Source organism: Urocitellus parryii, chromosome 7, assembly GCF_045843805.1.
Source record: "Urocitellus parryii isolate mUroPar1 chromosome 7, mUroPar1.hap1, whole genome shotgun sequence".
NCBI lineage: Eukaryota > Metazoa > Chordata > Mammalia > Rodentia > Sciuridae > Urocitellus > Urocitellus parryii.
The window spans coordinates 139,280,457-139,307,726 of record NC_135537.1 but is presented as its reverse complement, the minus strand read 5'-3'; the positions used below and the strand labels follow the sequence as shown (position 1 = coordinate 139,307,726).

Here is a 27,270-nt window from a genome sequence, read left to right as displayed (position 1 = left end):
TCTACATATAGTCAAGTGCTAGGCCCAACCACTCCCATGCACAGCAGATATTTGATCTTTCCCAGTGTCTACTCATCACAGGCAAGGGGGAATAGATGGCACAACCAGGGCACCTCCTCATGACTATATCACACATATTGCTACCCTAACTTGTTAGCACAAGTCTCCTCATGAGAAGTTATTTTAAAAGTCAGTTTGTCAGATTTAGGACAGATTAACTAGGCAGACAGCATTTTAGAAGGACTATAAAAGAAACTGAGAACATGAGAGTGCCCACACATACCCCCACCTATGGGCTTTCTCATGCATGGCAAGGACCAGAGATGGGAGCTGGGCTACAGGCGAAGAGGTGAGGGAAAGGGTCTAGAGAATGGGCTCACACCTGTGAGGAGCTATCTAGTCTGACCCCCTCACCTAGCGGGGAGTAAGGAAAAGGTGAGACTTTCCCCCTTCTCCTCATGTCCTTGACACTGGGCACCACACCAAGTATTTCCTACTCTTTCTTTCCCTACCTCTTTCAGACCAGCCACCACTATCGATATGAAAAACCACACTGCTTGGATTATATAAACACATTTCCAAAACCATCTCTCCTATCACAGCGCTCAACACCCACTGGTGGCTACTCATAAAGGAATCGCAGCACCTAGCTCTCACACCAGCAGAGAAATATACTCCAACAGGATGTGACTGGGAAGAGTTGGAACAAGCAATTTAGGCAAGTCTCAGCAATGGCTGCCATTATTAGTGTATTTAATGGTAGCTTGAGTGTTTCTGATGAATGATGCTTTCCCTCTCCTCCGCTCCCAAGGTGGAACAGGTCTTTTGGGCACATCCCATGAGTTTGGCAGGTCTGTTTAGAACCAAACCTAATAATCCCCATTTCTGGTTAATTAGCATGTGGACGGACTGTGTGACCCACCTGAGGCTACGGGAAATGTATTACAAAGGCATAATCACACCATTGACTCATTCTTTTCACAGAATTCAAAATTTAATTTAATTTATACCCACTCAAAATCATTAAATACAAGACCTGAAACCAAATGTTAAAATTTTTTGCCCTGATTAAAATTTTTTTCTTTAATAACCTAACAGGTTTCAAATAACTTTAAAAGAAAATCAACATTTACTGACTTATTTTACATGACTCCAGGCATGGAGCGAAGTACTTTATTTGTATCATCTCAAGTACTCCTCAGAACAACCCTATGAGTAAGATTCTGTTACTATTCTCACTTCAGAGATGAGGGAACTGACACTTAGCATTATTGCTCATGGACACACATCTAGTAAGGTGCAGATCCAAGATTCAGACCTATGCATGTCTGCCCAGAGTCCCAACCAAGCAAGCTACCTAGTAACAGGTGCTCTTACCTTTAGTTAGTAATACTTTGCTGCAGCCTGCCCCAGCAGCAGATCTCAGAATTGTCCCCAGGTTCCCAGGGTCACGGAGATTGTCACAAATCAAAAATAAGGGCAGGAAATGCTGAAGCTGAGTCTCTGGATATGTCATTTTGACATGGTCAGGTTTGGCAAAAATCCCTGAGGAAACAACATGGACGTTCACTTATTTGATGTGGGAAATAATTTGATTTTCCATTTACTTTTTCTTTATGTCTTTTTAAAGACATAGGAAATATGTGAATACATTCTGACTAAAAAAATTCCAACAACATAAAATTCTACCAGTGCTGATCCCCTGGCTGCCCCATCTGTTTTCAATCTTGTAGTGTATGCTTTCAAAACATTATGCATCTACCTAAATACAGGGACATCTGTCCATATATAGGTGCTTTTAATCAACATATAAAAACTCTCAATGTATTATTCTGCAATTAACTTATTTCACTCAATAACATTGTCTTAAAGAAATGACCATGTATATTTAAAGCTACCTTATTCTTGTCTTGCATGTTATTTTTTTATTTTTTACTTTTTTTTTTTTTGGTACCAGGGATTGAAATCAGGGGCACTCGACCACTAAGCCACATCCCAGCCCTATTTTGTATTTTATTTAGAGACAGGGTCTCACTGAGCTGCTTAGCCCCTCACCATTGCTGAGACTGGCTTTGAACTCACAATCCTCGTGCCTCAGCCTCCCCCTGGGATTATAGGCATGTGCCACCATGCCTGGCTTGCATGTTATTTTGTAATAAGGATATACAACAGCTCATTTAGCTCTTCCAATGACAGTTAAATTATTTCAAATTTTCCTTATTTACAAACAATGCTATAATGAATGTCCCTGTATGACTCTGTGTGTATGTGTCTGAAAATAAACACCCATAAGTGAAAAGGACAACTGGTATAAATACACTCTTACTGTTAACAAGTGATACCAAACTGTCCTCCCCACAGCCTATTCTAGTTTGTTCACATTTGAAGCACATAAAACACCTGTTTATACCTGGAAAAACAAAAATCCTAGCAGGGTGCAGTGGTGCAACACCTGTTATCCCAGCTACTGAAGAGATTAAGGCAGGAAGATCACAAATTCAAGACCAACCTTGGTAACCTCTGCACCTTAACAAGGGAGACCCTGTCTCAAAATAAAAAAAATAAAAAGGGCTTCAGATGAAGCTCAGTGGTAAAGTTCCTCTGGGCTCAATTCCCAGTCCCCAAAACAAACAAAACTTCTAAGCTCTTTACATATAAACTAATATCAAATAAAGATTCAATTTTCTTTGTAAGCATGCTCCCAAAGGACTGTACAGTTTTTACAGTTTTTAAAATATCATAAGCATCTTGTTCCAATAAATGAGTTACTTCCCTGAAAGATAATACAATGAAAAATTTAGAATTCTTTGCAAAGGCATCACAGGTACAAAGCCTCCAAGAAGAGATTAGATAGTAACATTTTAAATTTGATTTAAATAAAATCTGCTGCCCTAAGACAAATATGAACAAGAAATTCACACCTAGTGACACATTGTGTAACCACTGACCAATTATTCCTTGTGGTGCTACTAGGTCGGACCAATCCTTGATATCCTCAAATTTCACCTTAATGAGGCTTACACCTTTCAACTTATCAACTGGCAACTCCTTTATGTATTCCAGGCGGCTAAAGAAGAAAACTTTTGGCACAGCTCCAGCCTTCAGAGCATCTGCAATCAGCCTGCGACCTTCCAGTAGTATCTTCCCTTGTTTGTCCCGAAACGGCCTGGACTTAACTATTGTCATTACACTGCTGTAAGTAGAAACAAAAAGATGGCTGATGACCAACATTCTTATACTGAGACACACCTAATTTCTAACAGACATAAAGAGCTTCGCAGAGGCAAAAACGAATTCCAAAGGAGACACTTATTCTGCATAATGCAAAAATAAAAATAATAAAACCAAAGGGTTGTTCTGGAAGAACTCCTCCGGGACGAGGAGGTTGATTCCACTGTGCAGCAAAAAAAAAAAAAAAAAAAAAAAAAACCCCCACCGGGGTAGACACGTGACAGAAACACATCACCTCAGCCTCCTGTCCCCAGGAAAAGCTTTATCGTAGCGAAGTCCTGCCTCTTCCCAGGTACTCGGCGAATGGGATGGGGACATCTGAAGCGGCTGTTTCGGTCGCTGCCCCTGGGCATGCGCCTCAGACGCCGCCTCGCGGGGCTGCTTCCGAGGGGAGCGCTTCCGCTCCACCACCTCTCCGGATGGAAACACCACTTTCAAGGGGCTCCGCCGCAATGCCCGGACCCAGCGCCGCGCGTTGAGATCCCAAGTCTGGGCCACTGGCAGCCACGGTCGCACAGAAGAACACACGTTCTTCACAAGCAGCGCCATCTTTCCCGTACCGCGGGTCACGTCAGGAAAGCGCGCCGTCCATCACCAATGACGTCACCCGCCCTGGGCGCCGTCTGTGGGTGGGGCGTCGCTGTCTGAGTGCCGGCGGTGTGCCATTGGGAGTCATGGCTGGTCGTCGAGCTCTGCACTTCGTTTTCAAAGTGGGAAACCGCTTCCAGACGACGCATTTCTTTCGAGATGTCCTGGGGATGAAGGTGCAGGCTGGGGCCGACAGGGGCTGGCGCGCGAGGCTGGAAGTGCCTGGCGGAGGAGGGGGTAAAGGGTGTGTGGTGAACCTCAAACCCGGGCGTCGGACCTTGGGCCCCGGATTTTCCCATTAGCCCTGAGGGGTATTCAGCTTCTGGAAGCGCTGAGTCCCCGGTTACGGGTTAGGTACTGTTTTGTGTTTTCTTTGTTTTGGAGGCCGAGCCCAGGGCTTCGCAATGCTCTACAAGCGCGTTACCATTTGTGCTACATGGCCAAACTTTTTTTAAAAAATAATTTTAATTTTTTTAATTTTAGTTGAGGCAGTGTCTCGCCAAATAGCCCCGACTGCCTCGAATTTGGGATCCTCCTGCTACAGCCTCCGGAGGGATTACAGGCGTGGGCCACCGCGGTGGGCTTTACAAAAAAGGATAGACATGCTAGCTATGCGCACGTGTTTTCACTTACATACACAAATATTTTTGAGCGTCTGCCTTGGGGAGCTTCCAATGTACTGTGAAGGATAATAAGCAACCAAAAACTTACATAATATTCTTCCAATGAGCAATAACGCAGTCTCTTCTGGTATTGGAGCCTTTCTGGGTAGATAATCAGCATATTCAGAGTTTTGCTTTGGTCAGGGCTAGTTTGTATGGTTTCTCTTGATATCTCTCATCTCTCTGGATAAATCGTTGACTCTCCTTTCAACAGTCCAGGCCTAAGTATGAGGTCAGAATCCATTCTCTTCCCCACTGCCTCCAAATTGCATGTCTCCAGCTCTGAGAAGCTGTGATTCTTCAGGGGTCGCTTACCTGAGAACATGGAAGGAGGTTTTTAGGGAACTCCTAGTAAGTCAGGGAAGGAGAGTACACACCAGTGTTGAAGGCATTGTTAGAGCCAAGAGTGGTTTTGTGTAGAAACAGTACAGAAGATGCGGAGTGCAAAGGGAACACTGAGTACATCAGTGGTTTAAAAAAATATATGCAGTGCCAGCAGGATGGTGCAGGCCTGTAATCCCAGCTACTCAGGAGGCTGAGACAGAAGGATCACAAGTTCAAGGCCAGCCTGAGCAATTTAGTGAGACCTTGTCTCAAAAAAGGATTGAGGTTTAGTACAGTGAAATATTTTTTCAGGGTACTGTGTTGAGTTTTGGTGACAGACTTGCAAAAGATTTTGATATCTAGCCACAACTAGAGCTCATGGTCAGAGGTGAGGTGGAGATGGGGATTGAATTTGTACCTAGCTAACAGTAGTAGAAGTCAGAATTAATGTCTTAGTAAATGATAGCAGAAAACCACAAAGCTCTATTTACTGTTTTCCCTCATTGATTAAAGGGCTGTTGTGAAGATTAAACATGTTATTTAGAAGGTATTTGAGGGCTGGGATTATAGCTCAGTTGGTAGAGTACCTGCCTTGCATGCACAAGGTCCTGGGTTCAATCCTCAGCACCACCACCAAAAAAAAAAAAAAAAGTATTTGAGGGGCTGGGGCTGTAGCTCAGTGGTAAAGCACGTGCCTCACGTGTGAAGCACTGAGTTCCATCCTCAGCACCATATAAAAAATAAAGATACTATGTGTTCATCTACAACTAAGTAAATTTTTTTTTTAAATCTAGAAGGTATTTGACCCTTAGATATGTATGTTCTAGAAGTATTAGAAAAATTAAAAAGGCAAGGTTTTCTAACCTGAGTCATCAAGAAATAATACATGAAGACTATACATTCAAGTTGACTTATAGAATATAGAAATAGTATTTCCAAGAATCAAAATCAGAGGAAGGAGTGAGTTATACTAGAAGAACTGAGTAGATGATGCAAAGATATGTTTGGAAACACCACTATTTATGTGCCTTTATCTACTTGAAGTTGAAGAGATGGGATTCAAGGCAAATAGATTGGGATTGCTTCTGATAGTGTATTGAATACTGGGCTTGAGAATTTGGATTTGATGCTGCAGTAAATAGGGAGATCAATTTTTTTTTTAATGTTTATTTATATGTGGTGCTGAGGATCAAACCCAGGGCCTCACACGTGCTAAGAGCACTGAGCCACAACCCCAGCCCCCAATTTTTTTTTTTTAAATAAGGTAGTGATGTAATCAGAAATGATTTGTAGTTTGTACTGGGGATTGAACCCAGGGACACTTAACCACTGAGCCACATCTCTAGCCCTTTTTGTATTTTATTTAGAGACAGAGTCTCACTGAGTTGCTCAGGGCTTCGCTAAACTGCTGAGGCTGGCTTTAAACTCAAGATCCTTCTGCCTCAGCCTCCTGAGCTGCTGGGATTACAGGCGTGTACTGCACCCAGCAGAAGTGTTCTTTAGTGATACACTTTTATGGTGGTATAAAGGAAGAAGATTATAGTAGAGTTTTGTTTTGTTCTGTGTTTTGTTTTGCTTTGATTCTGGGGATTGAACCCAGGGGCACTTTCCTACTGAGATATGTCCCCAGCCCATTTCATTTTGAGAGAATCTCATTAAATTGCTGAGGCTGACCTCAAACTTGGAATCCTCCTGAGTTCCTGGGATTACAGATGTGTATCGCTGTGCCCAGCCTAATAGTAGTCTTTGAGAGAAATGATGGGAGCTTCAACTAAAACAGTAGGCATGGAATCAAAAAGGAAAACAGTGCTGGGCATGGTAGTACATGTTTGAAATCCCAGGGACTTTGGAAGCTGAGGCAGGAGGATTTCAATTTCAAGGCCAACCTCAGCAACTTAGCCAGACCCTGTCTCAAAATTTAATCAGGGAATGTAGCTGAATAGTAAAGTGTCTTTTCAGTTTTTGGTACCAAAAAAAAAAAAAAAAGTGAGGGACAGAAATTAAGACATTGAGAATCTAATGCATATTAGGTTCTATGGTAGATGCTTTAACAAGTTACCCATTTTCACTAAAACATGAGGAAACAGACTCCAAGCCTAAGCAGCTTGCTCAGAATTACACACTACTAGATGAGAACCAGAATTGCAAATCAGATTTTTCTGATGCTGAAAAACCACACTTTTTCCCTCTCAGCACTGCTTCCCAATCTAGGTAGAATTTTACTAGGTAGAACTTGGCTTGCTCGCAGCTTAGTGTCAAGCTGCTCTCCCTTACCTCTTCTAGCTTGGGAAAGGTATAAAGCTTTTTTTTCCTTCCTTCCTTTCTTCTTTTTCTTCCTTTTTCCTTCTCTTCTTCTCTCCGTCCTTTCCTTTCCTTTTTTTTTTTAACAAATAAAGTTTACAAATGGTAATGTCTGTGTTTTGACCTTTTAGTTTGTGCTAAATATACTATGTGCAGTACTAGTAAAACCTTACAATTTATTTTAATTCCCTTACCAGGTTCTGCGGCATGAGGAATTTGAAGAAGGCTGCAAAGCTGCCTGTAATGGGTATGACATCTTGTATCTTAAATCTCCTGTAGGCTCTGAATACCCCCAGGAGAACAGAAGGCAGTTTCTCAAAGTGACTATAAAATGGAATAAATGAAGGAGTCAGTAAATCAGGGAGGTAACTTGAAGAACACTGGGGAAACCATCCTGTTTCTCTGCACTCTCACATAGCACTTCTGATAAACCAGGCATTTCTCCAACTCTCCCAATACCATGTAGGTGTCCTACTGTTTAACTAAATTCTTAATCTGTCCACCTGAAATTAGTGTCAGATCCCACAAATAAAAGGCTCATTCCCACAAGACTACCCCAATATAGCTGCCCAGCACAAGTCTGGGCCTCTGCTATTTCTGATTTACCAGAAATTATAAATTGGAGGTTTCCATGACTACAAGTTCACATATTTGCTAGAAAGGCTCACAATTCAGAGAAACGCTGTTTTTTTTTTTTTTTTTTTTTTTTTTTAAGAGAGAGAGAGAGAGAATTTTTAATATTTATTTTTTAGTTCTCAGCAGACACAACATCTTTGTTGGTATGTGGTGCTGAGGATCGAACCCGGGCCGCACGCATGCCAGGCGAGCGCGCTAGTGCTTGAGCCACATCCCCAGCCCGAGAAACACTATTTTTATTTACTGGTTTATTATAAAGGTTGTAACTCAGGAACAGCCAAGTAGGAGAGATGCATAGAGCAGAGTATGGGAGAGGGGAGGTGTGGCGCTTCCATATTCTTTCTGGATATACACCCTCATAGTACTTCCATGTGTTCAGCAATCCAGAAGCTCATCTAGTTTTGTTGTTCAGTAGTTTTACACAGATTATTAGGGCTTAATCTCTAACCCCTCCCCTTCCCAAAGGGGAGTGGGGCTGAAACGTCAAACCCTTTAATTACTTGATTTTTATGGAGTCAGCCCTATTCTAGGGCTCTCTAAGGGCCCCACTCTAAGACAGTTCATTATCATAAACTCAGGCATTATGGAAAGGACTTACTAGGAAAGATACCTCAATACCAGGAAATTCCAAGGATTTTAGGACCTCTGTGACAGGAATTAGATATATTACACCATAAACACAAATATGTGCTCTGGATAAAACATTGATTATTGAGTATCTTTTAAGTTTAATAGCAACATCAAGTTGAAAAATTCCAAGGCCTGTTGGGATTTGTGTACTTGTTAATTGATATACAAATAAACAAACTAAGTTCAGAACTTAGGAACTTAGGTTGGAAATTAGTATTCTTTTTTTCTTTAGGATTCTACTTTCTGCTTTAAAGAAAAGTAAACAAACATGCCTTTAACCCCAGCTATTAAGGAGGATATGGCAGGAGGATTACGAGTTTGAGACTAGCCTGGGCAACTTAGCAAGACCCTGTCTCAAAATTAAAATATTTAAAGGGCTAGGGATGTAGCTTAGTGGTAGAATGCTTATCTAGTGCTTACCATTCACAAGACCATGGATTTAATCCCCATTGCCAAAAAATGAAGGTGTAAATGAATCTTTCCTTCCAGTAAAGTGCTAAACAGATGATCTTTGAAGCTTGTAGTTGGAGCCCATGAGCACTGCCCTCAGCTGTTCTCAGCAGCTCCTGAGGTTATCATAACCTTATGAGAACTTTTAGGACCAGAAGAGATTGCCCACCATTCTGTGCCCCATAATTCTCTGAGGGAGGACTATAGCAGATTTTGCCTATGGTCACTGGGTTTATTTACTTTCATTTTTCTAGGCCTTATGATGGGAAATGGAGTAAAACAATGGTGGGATTTGGGCCTGAGGATGATCATTTTGTTGCAGAGCTGACTTACAATTATGGCATTGGAGACTACAAGCTGGGCAATGACTTCATGGTAAATATCATTCTATCCCAGTAGATTTTTGGCTAGGGTAGATGACTTGTTTAATCTGAATTTGTTGAGTCTGTGAGTCCATGAGGAGGTGACATTGGAGCAAAGATTCTGAGGAGGTAAGGGAGTTAGCCATGTGGAAATGCAAGGAAACCAGGGTGACTGGAATGGAGAACACCAGGGAAAGGTGGTAGGAGATGGGGTCAGATTAGGTTGAACCTTTTTAGGCCATTATAATCCATCTGAGTGAAATGAAGAGCTATTGAGGGTTTTGAGCAGAGGAGAAAGCAAGGTCCAGCAGCTATCTTGAAAACAGGCTATTGGGTGCATTTTGGAAAGTTTACTGTGGCTGCACAGTGGGTGATGAATTGATCAGATTGGAGCAGAGACTATTATAGTCCAAATTAGAAATGAGACTGGCAGGAGTTGGGGCCGTAGCTCAGTGGTAGAGCACCTGCCTCTCATGTGTGAGGCCCTGGGTTCGATCCTCAGCACCACATAAAAATAAATAAATAAAGATATTGTGTCCATCTACAACTAAAAAATTATTTAAAAAAAAAAAACGAGGCTGGCCTTTTCAGGAGACCCAAGTGTACATTATTGAGTACTTGAGTAAATTTAAAAGTTCATTAATTGTTTAATTTTTTGTTGTTTTAAAAGCAAAAATTGGTCCTGGGCTGGAACCTGTCCTTATCAGATGCCCAGGCTCTGCTTGCAGAGGCAGAACCTCAGAAGCTGCACCCCAGAGGTGGCCATTATTTCCATATAGGACTCCCCTCCTGGGGACATGGGAGTGGGCAGTATACTCCCTTGTTCTGAGGGGTGTCTGCAAACCCCAAAGTTTCAGTAGAGACATATTGGGCTCTCATCATAGCTTCAGGATCTTACCTCTCAGCCTCATATAAATGTTATATTGTTTTGTTTGCATTATTCCCCCTCAAATTTGGGTTCTCTACCAATTTTACACAAAAATGAAGACCACATTATCATTACTACCAACATTTGCAAATAAACCAAATACCAGGAAGCCCTAAATTTAAAATAAATTCTAAATAGAAAAAGTTAAAATAAAAAGCAAAAATTGGGAGCTGGGGTTGTGGCTTAGCAATAGAGCACTTGCTTAGCAAGTGCGGGGCCCTGGTTCAATCCTCAGCACCACATAAAAAATAAATAAAGGTATTGTGTCCAACTACAACTAAAAAATAAATATTTTTAAACAAAAAGCAAAAATTAGGAGCTGGGGTTGTGGCTCAGTGGTAGAACACTTGCCTCACATATATAAGGCACTGGATTTGATCCTTAGTACCTCATAAAAATAAAGATATTGTGTCCACCTACAACTTAAAAAAAAATGGCTCAGGAGGCTGAGGCAGGAATATTGCCAAGTTCAAGCCCAGCTTAGGCTACATAACAAGACCATGCCTATAAATAAATAAATAAGTAAAATCTCAGAAGAGGTAGCTGACAGGCCAAGGAAAGATCAAGATTTCTCTGGCTACATCTTGAAAAAATATTTTTTTGTTTGTTGGTTTTCAACTGAGGATTGAACCAAGAGCCTTGTACATACTAGACAAGCACTGTACCACTGAGCTATACCCCCAGCCCTAGATCTTGAATATTTGAATAGTTCACAATTTACTGACATTTGAATTTCTCTTTCGTGATCCAAAAACATCTGAATCTTTGTGGGAGAAAACATCCAAAACATACTTTGAAATTAGTAGAAAAAAAATTTTGGAATGCCAATTAAATCTTAAGTAATTTGACTTAGAGTCAGTGGACTTTGGCTCCTTGTTCTGTAAAAGATCTATTGTGATTATATGTGTGGGTGTGTTCATTGTTTATTATAGGGAATCACACTTGCTTCTAGCCAGGCTGTCAGCAATGCCAGGAAGCTGGAGTGGCCACTCAGTGAAGTTGCAGAAGGAGTTTTTGAAATTGAGGCCCCAGGAGGATATAAATTCTATTTGCAGAATCGCAGTCTACTTCAGTCAGGTAATTACATCAGGATGAGTAAAAACCTATTGTGTTATTCAGCTTTTCGTTGTTATGACCAAAATACCTGATATAAACAACTTAAAGGAGGAAAAGTTTATTTTGACTCAGTTTCAGAGGTTTCAGTCCATGGTTGCTTTGAGCCTCAGATGAGGCAGAACATAATGGTGAAAGGGTATGGCCAAGGGAAGCTTCTTAGTTCATGGCAGAGAACTGAGAAACAGGAAGGGGCCAGGGACAAGAATTGCCCTTCCAGGGTGTGTCCCTAGTGACCTAATTTCTCAACTAGACCCTACATCCTACATTTTCACTACCTCCTCATAATACCATCAGATTATTAAACCCATCAATGGACCAGTCCACCAATGAAGTTAGAGCCCTCATGAGACAATCATTTCCCGAAAGTCCCACCTCTGAGTGGGACTTTTGCTGCATTGAGAACTACTAAGTCTTCAATACTTGAGCCTTGGGGACATTCCAGATCCAAACCAGGTCACCTGTCTAAAGCCACCTTTGATGAAAGAAGAGAGGGAGTGGGATTTCTTACTGCTATAGAGTCTTTTTGTTTTGATATGACATGTCCTTCACAAGCCAGTGCTCTTACCTGTTTTTTGAGTAATTATATTATCATGTTAGAACATTAGTCAACAGGGAATCTAGACTGGTTTTGTACTATTGGTAATGCACCTACTTATGATTCTTTGAGTTGCAAATAACAGAAAACCCAACTCAGACTAATTTGAATGATAGGAAAAATTTTTAGCTCACAGAGCAGGTATTCTAGTAGGAAAAATATCATTGTCACTACCCAAATTTTCTCTAAAATGTTCTATTTTCTTCAGTGTATTTCTCCTAGAGCTAAGTCCTCTTGATGATAGGATGGCTGCCAGTAGCAGTTAGGGCTACATGTTGTCACACATTCACTTGGGCAGGGGTCGGGAAACCAACTTCTTACTGTTCTTTGTGCAGAACTTTCTTGGAATCTTTTAGCTAACTTCCTGGTCAGATTTAATACACTGTGCTTGCTGCTGAACCCATCATTGTAAGAGAAGTAGGATTATTCCTAGACACACCACTTGAGCTGAGGTTAGTTTCCAAAACTCCATGCTGGTACTTGGTAAGAGATGAAACAGAAGTGAGGAGTTCACCACACTGCCTGTCACATAAAGCAGGAAAGAAATCTCACAAGGTGTGTTTTTTCAAAATAGTGACAGCTTCATCATGTTTACTTAATTCCTATAAATTCAACTGCCTCTTTGCCAACACAAAAGCAAAAAAAAAAAAAAAAAAGAGGTGGTAGCAGTGCGGGGCAGGAGGAGGCTGGTAAAGAGCAAGGACAATTCTGCCTGCCATTTCACTCAGTGAACACATGCCTGTAGGTGACTTGACATGAGCCATATAAATTCTTTTTTCCAACCCAGGTGTGGTAATACATGTCTATAATGCCAGCAACTCTGGAAGCTGAGGCAGGAGGATTGCAAGTTGAAGGCCAGCCTCAGTAACTTTGCAAAGCCTTCAGCAACTTAGCAAAGACTTTGTCTCAAAATAAAAAGGACTTGGGATGTAGCTCATGGTAAAGCACCCTGGGTTCAATCCCCCTATACAGAAAATTAAAAAAAAAAAAAAAAAAACCCTTCAATCATCAATGAAGTACAGAAATACCAGCTTGCAATAAGTCCTACACAGCTGGTCTACCCTCCCACATCAGAAAGGATTGGTCTTTCTTTTTGCTGAGCATGATGAAAAACAAATAACACTGAAAACTAAAATTAGACTCAGCATTTGGGACATGATGCAGACTAGTGCAGGAAAGCATTTTTGTCATTGTTTTCCTTTGTTTTTTTGTTTTGGTACTGGGGATTGAACCAAGGGGTACTTTATTGCTGAGCTAGATCCCTTTTTATTTTTTGAGACAGAATCTCACTTTGTTGCTTAGGGCTTTGCTCAGTTGCTGAGGCTGGCCTTGAACTTGTGGTCCTCCTGCCTCAACTTCCCCAGTTGCTAGGATTATTGGCATGAACTACTGTTCCTAGCTGTGGATTTTGTTTCTGTTTTTGTTTTTGTTTGACAGGCAATTATTGCTTTATATACTGACTTTATTATTTTCATTTATTTTTGCTGCTAGGGATTGAACCTAGGGCTACTCTATCACTGAGCCACATCTTTATCCCTTTCTCATTGTTATCTATTTTTATTTTGAGACAGGGTCTCCCTAAGTTTCTGAGGCTGGCCTCAAACTTACAGTCCTCCTACCTCAGCCTCCCCAGTTGCTGGGATTACAGACGTGTTACTGTGGTTGGTCTGAATACTATTTTAAACCATAATTTCTGCAACTAAATCCATCATACTTTTTTTTTTTCCTCCTCTAATCTTAGTAGTTATTCAATACAGGTGAGTATCCCTATTCTGAAAATTCCAAATGCTCTGAAATCCAAAACATCATACTTAGAACGTCATGTCTGCACTCAGAAAGTTTCAGATTTCAGAGCATTTTGGATCAGGGATGATCAACCAGTAAAAGTCTGTGCAAATTTTCTAAAACCTGAAAAACTCCAAAATCTGAAACACTTACAGTCCCAAGTGTTTTAGATACTGTTTTTGTCCTTCTTGGGAGGTAATGATAACATCCTTGGGGCATTAATTTTCTGTTGGTAATGGAGTTAAATCTGTCAGTCTAGCTGGCATCCATCCTTTGTTTGAATTATTCATTCCTGTTTTGTTTCAAAAACTTATTCCCATTCCTGTTCCTGCATTCCTTCAAGTTCTGAATCAACTGGGACTTGTTGATTTGTTTTGTTTTGGTACCAGTGATTGAACCCAAGGTTCAACTGAGCCCCATCCCCAGCCCTTTTTTATTTTTTATTTTAGACAGGATCTGTCTTCATTATCCATTGCAAGAATTCCATTGCATTATCACATTGTAGGAAGATAAACAATTCTCTATTGTTGAATGTTCATGTTATTCCCAGTGTTTCATTTTTTGGGCAACACTGACAAATGTCTTTGTGATGAAAGACCTTCATACATCCACAATTACTTTTTGAATTGCTGAAACTGGACTTGCTCTTTTAACAATGTACATTTTTAAAAATTTTGATACATTCTGTCAAGAATACTGTTATTTTTTTTAAAGCAGTGCCAGGGATGGAACCCAGTCCTCATACATGTGAGGCAATTATCAAATTGTTGACCAGAAATGTATTAATTTACACTCTATCAGTACTCTATGATTGTGACCCCTGCCCACGCCTCACACACACACACACAGTTAACACTACTTTTAAAATTATTTTCCTGTGGCTGGGGACATGGGTTTAATTCAAACAATGTGAAAAAACTAAAATTGTTTGCTAAGAGAACAAAAATAAAAATAATAATAATGAAAATCAAATCATTTGCCAGTTAGATGAAATATTTTATATGAATTTAAATTTCTTTGATGATTTGTGAGGTTGAATAAGTTTTTCATGTTCATTGACCATTCCAGTTCCTCCTTATGTGGATATCTGCTTTGCACCTTTTGCCAATTTTTCTAGGCTGTTCACCTTTTTTCTCATTGGTGCTTAAATATGATTTTCATATTAATGAGTGTTTGTCCTATGTATAGCAAAAGTTTTTTCTTAATTCTTTTTTTTTTTTTTAGTTGTCAATGGACTTTATTTTTTCATGTGTGGTGCTGAGATTTGAACCCAGTGCTTCATACATGCTAGACAAGCGCTCTACCACTGAACCACGACCCCAGCCCAATTCTTTACTTTTTAATCTTAATTATTAATTCTTTTGGGGGACAAGGAGCATTCAAGATTCAACTCAGGGCTTGTACATGCTAGGCCTGTAACTTACCAGTGACCTACATCCACAGCCCTAGAATTCTTTTAGTTCTTATTGTCTAGGATTTTCCCTTTTTGTGTAGTTAACCTGGCAGGCTTTTTTTCTTCATGGTTTTTCTATCTTTGGTGTCATATTTAAGTAAAAATCATCCTCCAATCTAAAATTGTATAAATCTTCACCTGTATTTAGTATTTTCTTAGTTTTATTCTTTGAACTTGATCCCTTTAACCCATTAGGAATGCATTTAATTTTGCTATTTAATTCAAATACATACCTTTTCCCCACCAATTGATTGACCAATCAAATTAGTGTCATCTATTGAATAAGGTGCCCTTTCATATTGATTTAAAATCCTTTTTTAAATCATAAACTAAATTCTTTTGGGGGATATCAAACCAAGAGTTTCACATATGCAAAGCATGCACTTTACTACTAAGCAATATCCCCACCCCCATTAACTAAATTTTTACATATGATTGAGTGTTTTGTTTTGTTTTGTTTTGTTTTGTTTTGTGGTGCTGGGGATTGAACCTAGGGCTTGTGCATGCAAGGCAAGTACTCTATCAACTGAGCTATCTCCCCAGCCCTAAGCCTATTTTTGTATATATGTATTTTTGTGGTACTGGAGTTTGAAACCAGTAATCCTGAGCTACACCCCCAGCCCATTTTGTTTTTTATTTTGAGACAGGGTCTTTTTAAATTGCTGAGGGGCTCTCTAAATTGTTGAGGCTGACCATGAACTTGCAATCCACCATGCCCAGCTTGGTCTTTTTAATCTGTTTTACCAAAATGACCTATCTATTCCTGCTGATTTATTACTTTACAGATCCTGTATTGAAAGTAACTCTTGCAGTGTCTGATCTTCAGAAGTCCTTGCACTACTGGTCTAATCTACTGGGAATGAAAATTTATGAACAAGATGAAGAGAAACAAAGGGCTTTGCTGGGCTATGCTGATAACCAGGTAAGTGATCTTGGAAAAAAATAACTTGTTTCTTTGAGTTCGTTTTATAAATGAGGGGAACATGAAGGTTGTTCCCATAGTTCTTCACAGTGACTCAAAATTTATTTATGTATGTATGTATTTATAGTTATAGGTGGACACAATATTTTTATTTTATTTTTTTTTAATGTGGTGCTGAGGATTGAACCCAGCACCTCACACAAGCTCTACCACTGAGCTACAACCCCAACCCTGATTCAGTGTTTATACAGACAGAATAAAATAAAAATTAGTGATAATCTCACCACTCAGATATTATTTCTGTTTCTGTTTGGGAATATATCTGTTTAGAAGTGGAATAGGCTGGGATATGGCATAGTCGTAGAGCAGTGAAAGGCCCTGGGTTCTATCCCCAGCACAGCCAACACACTAGAGGAGGTGGAATTTCTTAGACACAAACAAGAATTAAAGCATGATCTGTTTTTATATATGTAAATATATATACTTAGTAACCTAGCATTTGAACCTGATTTAGTCTTTATACTTTGGCCCAGCAATTGTACTTCTTGGATATTTTATTTTCTGGTGGCACTTGGGGTTAAACCCAGGGTCTTATACATGCTAGGCAACTACTTTACCCCTAAGTGACATTTCCAGCCCTTATTGGGGGTTGTGTTTTGTTTTGTTTTTTGAGACAGGATATCTATTAGTTGCCAGGCTGGCCTTGAACTTGTGATCCTCCTGCCTCAGCCTCCTAAGTAGCTGGGATTGTAATATATATATATATATATAATTTTTTTTTTAATTTTAGTTGGACATAATGCCTTTATTTATTTTTATGTTGTGCTGAGAATCAAATCCAGCGCCTCACATGTGCTAGCAAGTGCTCTATCACTGAGCCACAACCCCAGCCCATATTATATATATTTTTAATATTTACTTTTTAGTTGTAGTTGGACATAATACTTTTATTTATTTTTATGTTGTGCTGAGGATCGAACCCAGGGCCTCGCACATGATAGGCATGGGCTCTACCGCTGAGCCACAACCCCAGCCCTGGGTTCTATTTTTTAATAGATGTACTCAGCATATACATGCACAAAGAAGTGTGTTTGTGGTTATCTATTGTAGCATTGTTTGTAGTAGGAAAAGATAGGAATCTTCATGTCCTGTGGATTAGAGGAATATTTAAAAACTATATAATTAATCCATAGAATGGGATACTGGGGATGTAGCTCAGTGGTAGAAGACTTGCCTACTATGCACAAGGGTTCCATCCCCAATACCAAAAAAACCCCTCACAAAAAACAAAAACAATACAAAAAAACAGAATGGATTATTATATAGCTATTGAAAAGCCTGGGGCAAGTCTTTATGTACTGGTATGTAGTAATGTTAAGTAAAAAAAAAAACAAATGATAGAATAACTTGTAAATTGGGCTACCATTTATATAAAACAAAACTCATACACACACAAAATGTGCCTAGAAGAAATCTCTGGGGGCTGGGGATGTGGCTCAAGCGGTAGCGTGCTCGCCTAGCGTGCGTGCGGCCCGGGTTCGATCCTCAGCACCACATACAAACGAAGATGTTGGGTCCGCCGAAAACTAAGAAAAAATAAATAAATGTTAAAATTCTAAAAAAAAAAAAAAAGAAATCTCTGGACATTGGAAACTGGTAGCTTCTTGGGTGAAAGTAGGAGGAAGACTTTGTTTTTACTTCTTTTAGTACTCTAATTTTTTTTTTTTTTTTAATGTGCTAGGGATCTAGGATCAAACCCAGGGTCTAAAAATGCTAGTCAAATACTTTACTACTGAGCTACATCCCTAGCCCCACTGTTTGAATTTTGTTACCATATGCATGTATAACCTGTCCAGAAGCATAAACTCTCTTCTTTCTTCTCAGTGTAAGTTGGAGCTGCAGGGCATCAAGGGTGCGGTTGACCATGCAGCAGCTTTTGGAAGAATTGCCTTTTCTTGTCCCCATAAAGAGGTAATGTTAGATCACCTGACTTTTGTTTAATCTCTGTGACTAGCTGGTTCCACTCAGCTGAAGACCTTGGCCTTCCTTCTTCAGGTTCATTCTGATTGTCGCTTTGGAATCAAGTCCAACAGTTATTTTAAGAGCCATTAAGATAATAAAATCAAACAATTGGTGCCATGGTTCTTTCTGATCAGATACTCATCTGGAGCTAATGAGTATTTGATCCTTGCCATAAAAGTAGTATGTGATCCTTGCTCACTTTGCCTTCTTTTTCTCAAGTTGCCAGACTTAGAGGACTTAATGAAAAAGGAGAACCAGACGATACTGACTCCCTTGGTGAGTCTGGATACCCCAGGGAAGGCCACAGTACAAGTGGTGATTCTGGCTGACCCTGTAAGTATTACTGAGCAAGGAGACAGGCTCTACCATGGGTTGCTTCAGAGATGTCTTTTTACAAATTGCTTTTCTATTTATTGGTATAGGATGGACATGAAATTTGCTTTGTTGGAGATGAAGCATTTCGAGAACTTTCTAAAATGGATCCAGAGGGAAGCAAATTATTGGATGATGTGAGTCTGATTTCTTTTTTTTTTTTTTTAAACATATTTTTTTAGTTGTCAATGGACCTTTATTTATTTTTTATTTATTTATATGCGGTGTTGAGAATTGAACCCTGTGCCTCACACATGCTAAGCAAGTGCTCTACCAGTGTGCTATGACCCTAGCCAGTGAGTCTTATTTCTGTATTATGTCACCATAGGCCTAAGGGGCAAGGCATAAATGTATATGGGAAAGGGCCAAAGCAGTAGGGTCCAGGTTCTTAGTCTGAACCACATCCTTTTACTGTTGGGGTGACTTTTTAGCCAGGGACCTATGTCTTCATTATTACCTGTATGACCCCCTTATGTAGACTCAGGCTGTCTTAGAGAACCACTGCTGCTGTATACAATATTATTCTGCTTAGTAAGTGTGGGAATGCCAAGATACCATCCCGTCTCATTCTCTTTCTTTTTTTTTTTTTTTTTAATATTTATTTTTTAGGTGTAGATGGACACAACACAATGCTTTTTTATGTGGTGCTGAGAATCAAACCCAGTGCCTCACACACGCTAGGTGGACGCTCTACCCCTTGAGACACAACCCCAGCGCCCCAGCCCCAGCCCTGCCTCACTTTCTTAGGTTTCTGGTCTTCTCTTCCATTCAGCAGCTCAGTCTGTCTTCCTAGTGAATTGTTCTCATCAGCATACAAGCAAGCTCCAGTAGTTCCCATCTTTTAAGCTTTGTATTAACTCCATATCCTTTCTTTGGATTTTTTTTTTTAATTTATTATTATTTTTTTTAGTTTTCGACAGGCACAACATCTTTGTTTGTATGTGGTGCTGAGGATCGAACCTGGGCTGCACGCATGCCAGGCGAGCGTGCTACCGCTTGAGCCACATCCCCAGCCCTGGATTTCTTTATAAATTTCTCTCTTTCTTTTTTCTTTATATTTGGTAATGGGGATTTAACCCAGGGGACCTTTATGACTGGGCTACATCTTCAGAATCTAGCCTTGAACTTGCCATCCTCCTGTCTTAACCTCCTAAGCTGCTGGGATTATAGGTGTGTGCCACCACACTGGGCTAGATTTCTTCTTCTTCCTCTACCTCTACCTCTTCCTCTTCTCTTCCTCTTCCTCCTCCTCTTCTTCCCCTTCTTCCTCCCCTTCCTCCTCCTTCCCCTTCCTCCTCCTTCCCTTCCCCCTCTTCCCTTTCCTCCCTTCCTCTCCTCCTCCTCCTCCTCCTCCTCCTCCTCCTCCCCCCCCCCTTTTCCCCCTCCTTCCCCCGCTTTTTTTTTAGTTGTAGATGGACACAATATCTTTATTTTTATGTGGTGCTGGGCACCAAACCCAGAGCCTCACGCATGAGAGGCAGGCGCTCTACCACTGAGCTACAACCCCAGCCCTAGATTTCTTCTTTAAAAATTTGTCTGCACACAGTTTCTACTTTTTACTCTCCATTTATACTTCACTCTAGTCTGCAGTAACTCTTTGTCACTCAAATATTTGCTGATGTTGACATCTTTGGGACTTCCATCTTGCCAAATCCAGAAACTACTTTTTTATTTTCATCAAACTTGATTTTTCAGCCAGGTATGGTATGTGCTTGTAGTCCAGCTATTTTGAGAGCCTGAGGCAGGAAGATTGAAAGTTAAAGGACAGCCTGGGAAATTTACAGAAACTTGTCTCAAAATAAAAATAAAAGGGCTGGGGAAATAGCTCAGGGGTATTGTGTTTACATAACATGCGTAAAGCCCTAGGTTCACTTCCTAGTACCACCCTCCAAAAAAAAGATTTTAAAAAAAGTTGGTTATGTTTTGTTTTTGTATTTACAATTTTTAATTTTGTATTAAAATGAAAAATTTTGTATTAAAATTTTTTTCCAAGCAATCTTCAAAGGAGTTACTCAAACTTCTTGTATCTAGCATGTAGTAAAGGTTTTCTGAATACTCTGTGTGTATGTATATATCAGAGAGAGAGAGAGATAGGGTCTTGCAATTGTTGCCCAGGCTGGTCTCAAATGCCTGGGTTCAAGTGATCCTCCTGCCTCAGCCTCCTAAGTAGCTGGGACTACAGGCACATGCCACTACTTATCTTACCTGGCTTATCTCTAAATACATTATTGAATGATTGAAGGAATTAATTAGTCTATCCCAGTTCTGTCATTTTAATATCTATATAAATGATCTTAAGCAATTTACTTAAATTCTTTGAACTTCTGCTTCTTTATCTAACAATTTGAGAAGGTAAGAATATCTGCTTCATGGGATTTTTCTGTGGTTTTTAAAGCTCAGCAAACCATAGGCTAAAGCAGGAAATGTGTAAGAAGATACAGATACATCTTTTGTAAATTTTATGTAGGAAACTAAAATCTCAGGCAACTTTTTGCTGGACTTCCTCCTTGTTCTTTCATGCCATCTACAAACTTTCCCTTCTCTTAAACTCTCTTCTTTGGTATTAGAGTTCGAGATTCTGCCTTCTTCACATCTTTCTTTTTTTTTTTTTTTTTTAGAGAGAGAGAGAGAGAGAAAGAGAATTTTTTTAATATTTATTTTTTAGTTTTCGGCGGACACAACATCTTTGTTTGTATGTGGTGCTGAGGATCGAACCCAGGCCGCACGCATGCCAGGCGAGCGCGCTACCGCTTGAGCCACATCCCCAGCCCCTCTTCACATCTTTCTTGACCACTTTTTCCAGAGGCAAGTGCTATTCTGATTTCTGGCACTATAGATTAGTTTCGTTTGTTCTTGGACTCATACAAATAGAATCACTCAGTAGGTATTCTTTTATACACGGTTCTTTCTTTCAACATTTTTGAGATTCCTTCATGTGGTTACATACATCATAGTTTATTTCTTTTTTGTTTGTTTTCTCATTGAATAGTATTCACCTTTATAACAGTTGTTTATCCATTCTTGCAATGTTAGACAATTGAGCTGTTTCCAGATGTTTATCTCCTAAAAAGAAGACTGCTATGAAAATTCTTGTTTAAATCTTCTTGTAGATACATGTTTTATGTTTCAGGTAAATTCTTAGTAGAATTGCTTTTACTTTATCTAAAAGTACCAAATAGCTATCCATAGTAATTATACTATAGTAGTCCTCCTTAATTGCAATTTCTCTTTTCACATGATTTCAGTTACCTATAGTCTCTTGTTTCCAAAAATATTAAATGGAAAATTCCAGAAAGAGACAGTGCATACATTTGAAGTTGCACACTGTTCTGAGTAGCATAATGAAATCTGTTTTCCTGTTCTGTTCCACCTAGGACTTGAATCATCCTTTTATCCAGTGTAGCCACTTGTATACACTCCTCTCACATTAGTCAGTTAGTAGCCATCTTGGTTTTTAGATTAAGTCCTGATATAGCAGTGCTTGAGTTCAAGCAACCCTTATTTTACTTAATAATGGCCTCAAAGCACAAAAGTAGTGATGTTGGCAATTTCATTATGCCAAAGAGAAGCTTCACAGTGCTTCTTTTAGGTGAAAAGGTAAAAATTCTTGATTAATAAGGAAAGAAAAAAAATGCTTAGATTCCAAGATAACAATACGATCAAATCTTTTATCTATAAAATTTGAAGAAGTAAAAAGATATTTGTATTAGTTTTGCTTTTGTATTTCAAAATGCAAGTTATTGCCATAGGACAAAGTAAGTGCCTAGTTAAGATAGGAAAGCATTAAATTATAGGATACTATCCACAGTTTCTGGCATCCTCTAGGGGTCTTAGAAGGTATCACCTAAGGATAAAGGGGAAGTACTGTAGGTGTTTGAGCATTCCAATTGCTCCATATCCTCACCAACATTTGGGGTTTTTGTTTTCTGGGTTTTAGCCATTCTAACAGTTGAAAGATTATTTCTTGTTTTGGTTTTAATTTGTATTTCCCTGATGACTAAAGAAAAGTACAACAAATCCCTGTGTGACTCTCACCCATCACCTCTGTACCATAGTTATTTTTATCATTCTTTCCTTCAATCCCCAGTCCTGATTTTCTTTTGTTTTTTCTTTTGGCTGGGGATTTCTAAGACATATCTCAGATTAGCATACCATTTTTTAAAATTCTAAAATACTTAAGTATTTCGTACTTTTTATGACAATATAAGGAAGTAGGAATTAAACAATTTTCTTATAAACCATTGTTGACATTGTCACCCTTAAAAAATATACAGTATGGGCTGGGGTTATAGCTCAGTGGTTGAGTGCTAGCATGTGCAAGGTCCTGGATTCAATCCCTGGCACTGGGATGGGAACTGTGGATCAACAGTGTCATCTAAAATCCAGTGCTCATTCCCTCTCTCTTGGCAGTCCTGGGATAAAAATCCAGTTATTAAAATTTCCCTGTTGTCTGAAAAATGGTTTTATACTATTGGTTTGCCCTACATTTTTGTGACTAGTTTTTATTTAATTAGAATATATTAGTACAGAACAAATTTATTTGATCCAGTGGACTTCATGACAAATGATTTGAAAGGTAGACTTCTGATCTGTTTTACATTTTAACCATTCTAGGCTATTCACTAATCTCTAAAATGAATGTATTTTTCACTCTGTATGTCTTTGTTCATATTATTTTATTCTCCTGAAATGTTCTTTCTCTTATTTAAATATTTGCTCTTATTTTAAGGCTCATTTAAATCCATATTTTAACTTATTCATTTTTATTGACTTGTTGGAGTTCTTTATATATTCTATATATAAGTAATTTGGTAGATACCTGCAAATGCAAGTATTTTTTCTAGTCTATGGCTTGTCTGTTTTGTTTTCTTTTGTCTTTGGTGTAGGGATTTATTCTAGGAGCACTTTACCACTGAGCTACATCCCCAGGTCTTTTTGTTTTCTATTTTGAGACAAGGTCTCACTAAGTTGCTGACGCTGGCCTCAAACTCACAATCCTCCTGCTTCAGCTTCCCAAGTTGTTGTGATTACTTGCATGTACTACCACTCTGGTTTGGCTCTTTATTTTCTTTATTTTATTTTGTTGGTGGTGCTAGGGTTTGAAGCCAAGACCTTGCATATACTAGGCAAATGTTATCACTGAGCTACATTCCCAGCTCAGCGGAGTCTTTTGAAGAGCAGGGAAGCCCATTTATCCACTTTTAATATTTAGTGCTTTTGGTTCCAGACCAGTATTGTGTCTAGTGAGCCTCTTCACCATGATCCCACGGGGTGTCTGTAACTTATCTTAAAGAAAAAAAGAAAAAAAAAATCCATTCTTCTTTTAATAATATTCAATGGAGATTGTTACTAAGTATCTCTTATTTGGACACATTCTTAAGTGTTTTATGTACTTTCTATAATTCTTAGTATAGTCTGCAAGGTTAATAGCATTCCCCTTTGCAGATGAGAAAACTGAGGCTCAAAAAGATTAATCCAGGGCTGGGATTGTGGCTCAGGGGTAGAGCACTCGCTTAGCAGGGGTGGGAGCTGGGTTCAATCCTTAGCACAACCTAAAAATAAAGAAATTGTGTTGTGTCCATCTACACCTAAAAAATAAATTAAAAAAAAAATGATTAAGCCACTCAGCCATAAACATCATTCATTCAGCTAAGTGTCAAGCAGGGACTTGGGTGGAGGTCTTTTGGGCTTCATAGTCGATTCTTTTCCTTTCTCTATACCCTGCTTCTTCTTGTGGGTAGTATATACAGTATGTCTTTTATCCCAATTGTTCACACCACAGTCCTCAGGACTGATTTGTTGTTGCTGTTTCAACTGTTTTGTTTTTAACATGTTTTTTTATTTTAAAATAGCTTTAGATGTATAGACAGAGCCACATTTGTATGTTGTTTCTTCACACTCCTAAATTCTTCTAGCTCTTCTTAGTCACCAAGAGATGTGAGTTCTGAAATGTCTTTGGTCTGACAACTTTATTTTTGAAAATGTCTTCATTATCCCCTGTAATACTGCAAAAGCCTCTTCCCACCTTCCAGTACATCCCCCTTTCTTGCTACCAGTGTTAGCTTTCCACAGCAGCAATCCAGTGATTAAGTGTTTAATCTTCTGATAGCTCTCCAGTACTTTCAAGATGTATGCCAAACCCTCTGACAGAGGACGTGGTCATGTCTGGCCCTTCCCTACTTTGATCTATTCTACTGTCTCACAGAAGTCACTTACCTATCCATATTCCAGTCCCATTGAACTGTTTATATTAACCCAAACCTTGCCTTACCCAAAGAGTTTTTTTCTCTTCCCTGTTCTTCAACTTGTGCTTCAAAACTCAGAGAGCTGGGGTTGGGGTTGTGGTTCAGTAGTAGAGCACTTGCCTAGCATGTGTGAGGCACTGGGTTTGGTTCTCAACACTGCATATAAATACATGAATAAAATAAAGGTTCATCAACATCTTAAAAAAAAAAAAAAACAGAAAGTTTCTTGGGTTCTGTCCCTCCACTTTTATGGTACCTAAAAGAGAAAATTTTGCAATTCTAACTATTGTGAATCTTTGTTGCTTTTTAGCATATCTTTGATTTTTAAGCACCTTTTATTTTCATCAGAATAAATCAGATAATACTATGATTTTATTGTTTGTTTGTTTGTGGTTCTGGGGATGGAACGCAGGGCCTTGTGCATGCAAGGCAAGCATTCTATCAACTGAGCTACATCCCCAGCCCAGTACTAAGATTTATATAAATGAAATGTAATAATGTCTTGCCCCATCTTTGACCCATTATCCAAGACTGCCATCACCTTTACTATTTCTAAACAAGATATATACATTATATACATTCGTTTTCTCATTTTCAATTACTGACATCATCTTGTGACTTCCTTCTGAAGGTAGATGGGTATTTTTTACACTTTCTCCAATTAGTTATTTCTTGTTGGTCAGGTACCACTTTGTTCATGGCTATATTATAGTGAATGCCTCACACACACACATATTCTCTGTGCAAAGTAATTGTATCCATATGTGAGTCCTAGGCTGTTCTATATAGACCCCACAGCCTGAGACTTTGTCATAGCAGCCACATCTGATCCAGCTTAGTACCTAGCTTGTGATGAAAACTGTCATTTTTTAAAAAATATTTTTAAATTATAGATGGACACAATAACTTTATTTTATTTTTTTATGGTGGCAATGAGGATCAAACCCAGGGCCTCACGTATGCGAGGCAAGTGCTCTACCACTGAGCTACCACCCCAGCCCTGTCCTTTTTTTTTTTTTTTTTTTTTTTAAGAAAGCTATTTCCATACTTGCTTTTGGGCTGCCTAAGTGTTTTTCTTAACAAACAGCTAAAAGAACTCTTGTAAGAGTTCTTTCATTAACAAGGATTCTCTTTGAGTTAATAGGAATAAAACTAACCCAACAGAACTGATATTGGTGGAGTAGGCTAGGAGGAGCCTTTAAAAAGTGAATCATTTGGGCTGGGGTTGTAGCTCACTGGTTGAGCACTTGCCTTGCATGCATGAGGCACTGGGTTTGATCCTTAGCACCACTTAAAAATAAATAAATAGTTGTGGTTGTGCCCGACTACAACTAAAAAATAAATATTTTAAAAAAAATGAATCATTCAAGGCCCACTAGCTAAAACATCAAGTACCTGCTTTTATTTGACCTTAGTCTCAGACTGAGTCTCATGACACTAAAGATTTTTGTTCTACCACAGACCTCACAGGCTGGCATGCATGGTCCCTGCACTTTCATCAGCCAACAGACTTTGCCCTTAACTCTGCAGACTGATAATCACCAAGCAGTTGATCAGTATTCACTAGCATCTCTATCACATTAAACAAAATACACTGGATGAACACTCTTTAAATATCAATTTCTTCTTTGTGCATAGTACATGCAGTGAGATATAAAGTATATATTGTTTTTCAGACTTGGAATAAATGTATATTTCTGTTTCTGTAGGCAATGGCAGCAGATAAAAGTGATGAGTGGTTTGCTCAAAGAAACAAACCAAAGGCTTCAGGTTAATGGAAGACATCATGTGAAACAAGCATTTATGATTCTTGCGTGGCACCTGTGAAGCCTGATGTGTCCCTTTTTGATAAATGCTCTTACTACTTGGTTGTGTCCTGCTCAGACAAGGAGACCTAGGTAGTGAAGATTTGTATATTTCAATCTTTGAAAGCTCTGATATGTTTAGAAATGAAACTCAATTATCAGTAATCCAGGTAGAGGGGAACTCACTGTAATCTGCACTTGGACTGTAATGGTACATTATGTAATAGATCAATAATAAATTATTTTCCAGACTGGGACAACTCTATGGGGCATTAGTCTTGGTTGGGAATGGAGGGAATTTTGATGAATCATGTAGATTTTAAAGGAGTTACTGTTCAAATAAATTCAAATCAATTGCTTATAGTAGTCATAATTCCAGCATCTGATGATAATATGCTGTTCTAATCTTTTACTCTAGCAGATCTTAACATATACATTTTTTTAAAGAAATTCTGTTCCTTGGACAAAGATTTGGTTAAACCCCATTTTACTTGCTTTATATTTTGAGAAGCCAGAGAAAACAGATGGGAAGGATTTAATGTATTTCTACACACCCAGGTCTGTGCTAGTTTCTTTTTTTTTTTTCATTCCTTTGCTTTGTTTGCAGTACTGGGATGGAACCCAGGGGTGCTCTATCACTGAGATACATCCCCAACCCTTTTAAGAAAGTTTTTATTTTGAGACAGGGTTCACTAAGTTTCCCAGGCTGGCCTTAAACTTCCTATTCTCCTGCCTCAGCCTCCCAAGTAGCTGGGATTATAGAAGTGTGCCCCTGTGCCCCTCTGTGCTAGTTTCTTTATGTACAAATGGATTAAATGGTTTCTGCAGCCTGAAAAAAAAATG

At 39.1% G+C, this 27,270-nt stretch overlaps 2 protein-coding genes across 4 annotated transcripts in view; one reads left to right on the top strand and one right to left on the bottom strand.

Moving 5' to 3' along the window:
* The window catches only part of Mrm3 (mitochondrial rRNA methyltransferase 3), a 5,482-nt gene extending 1,614 nt beyond the window's left edge, over nucleotides 1–3,868 (bottom strand). The window contains exons 1-3 of one of the 2 annotated variants that reach the window (XM_026388862.2): nucleotides 3,467–3,868; nucleotides 2,922–3,193; nucleotides 1,378–1,545 (exon numbers count right to left, since the gene is read on the bottom strand). In XM_026388862.2, the coding sequence (XP_026244647.1) occupies nucleotides 1,378–1,545; nucleotides 2,922–3,193; nucleotides 3,467–3,780 (754 nt within the window). In that variant the 5' untranslated portion in view covers nucleotides 3,781–3,868. The remainder of the gene's footprint in view (nucleotides 1–1,377; nucleotides 1,546–2,921; nucleotides 3,194–3,466) is intronic. The other variant, XM_026388864.2, reaches the window with a different exon arrangement.
* Nucleotides 3,810–27,270, top strand: Glod4 (glyoxalase domain containing 4). Of its 2 annotated transcripts, XM_077801369.1 has the most exons (10): nucleotides 3,810–3,995; nucleotides 7,304–7,353; nucleotides 9,077–9,197; nucleotides 11,045–11,189; nucleotides 15,847–15,983; nucleotides 17,868–17,954; nucleotides 18,225–18,338; nucleotides 18,428–18,514; nucleotides 23,264–23,306; nucleotides 26,332–26,409. In XM_077801369.1, the coding sequence occupies exons 1-9, from the start codon at nucleotides 3,906–3,908 to the stop codon at nucleotides 23,291–23,293; spliced, it is 861 nt and encodes a 286-aa protein (XP_077657495.1). In that variant the 5' UTR covers nucleotides 3,810–3,905; the 3' UTR covers nucleotides 23,294–23,306; nucleotides 26,332–26,409. The 2 variants fall into 2 exon arrangements, with proteins under 2 accessions (XP_077657495.1, XP_077657494.1); XM_077801368.1 differs by lacking the exon at nucleotides 23,264–23,306 and having other exon boundaries at nucleotides 26,332–27,270.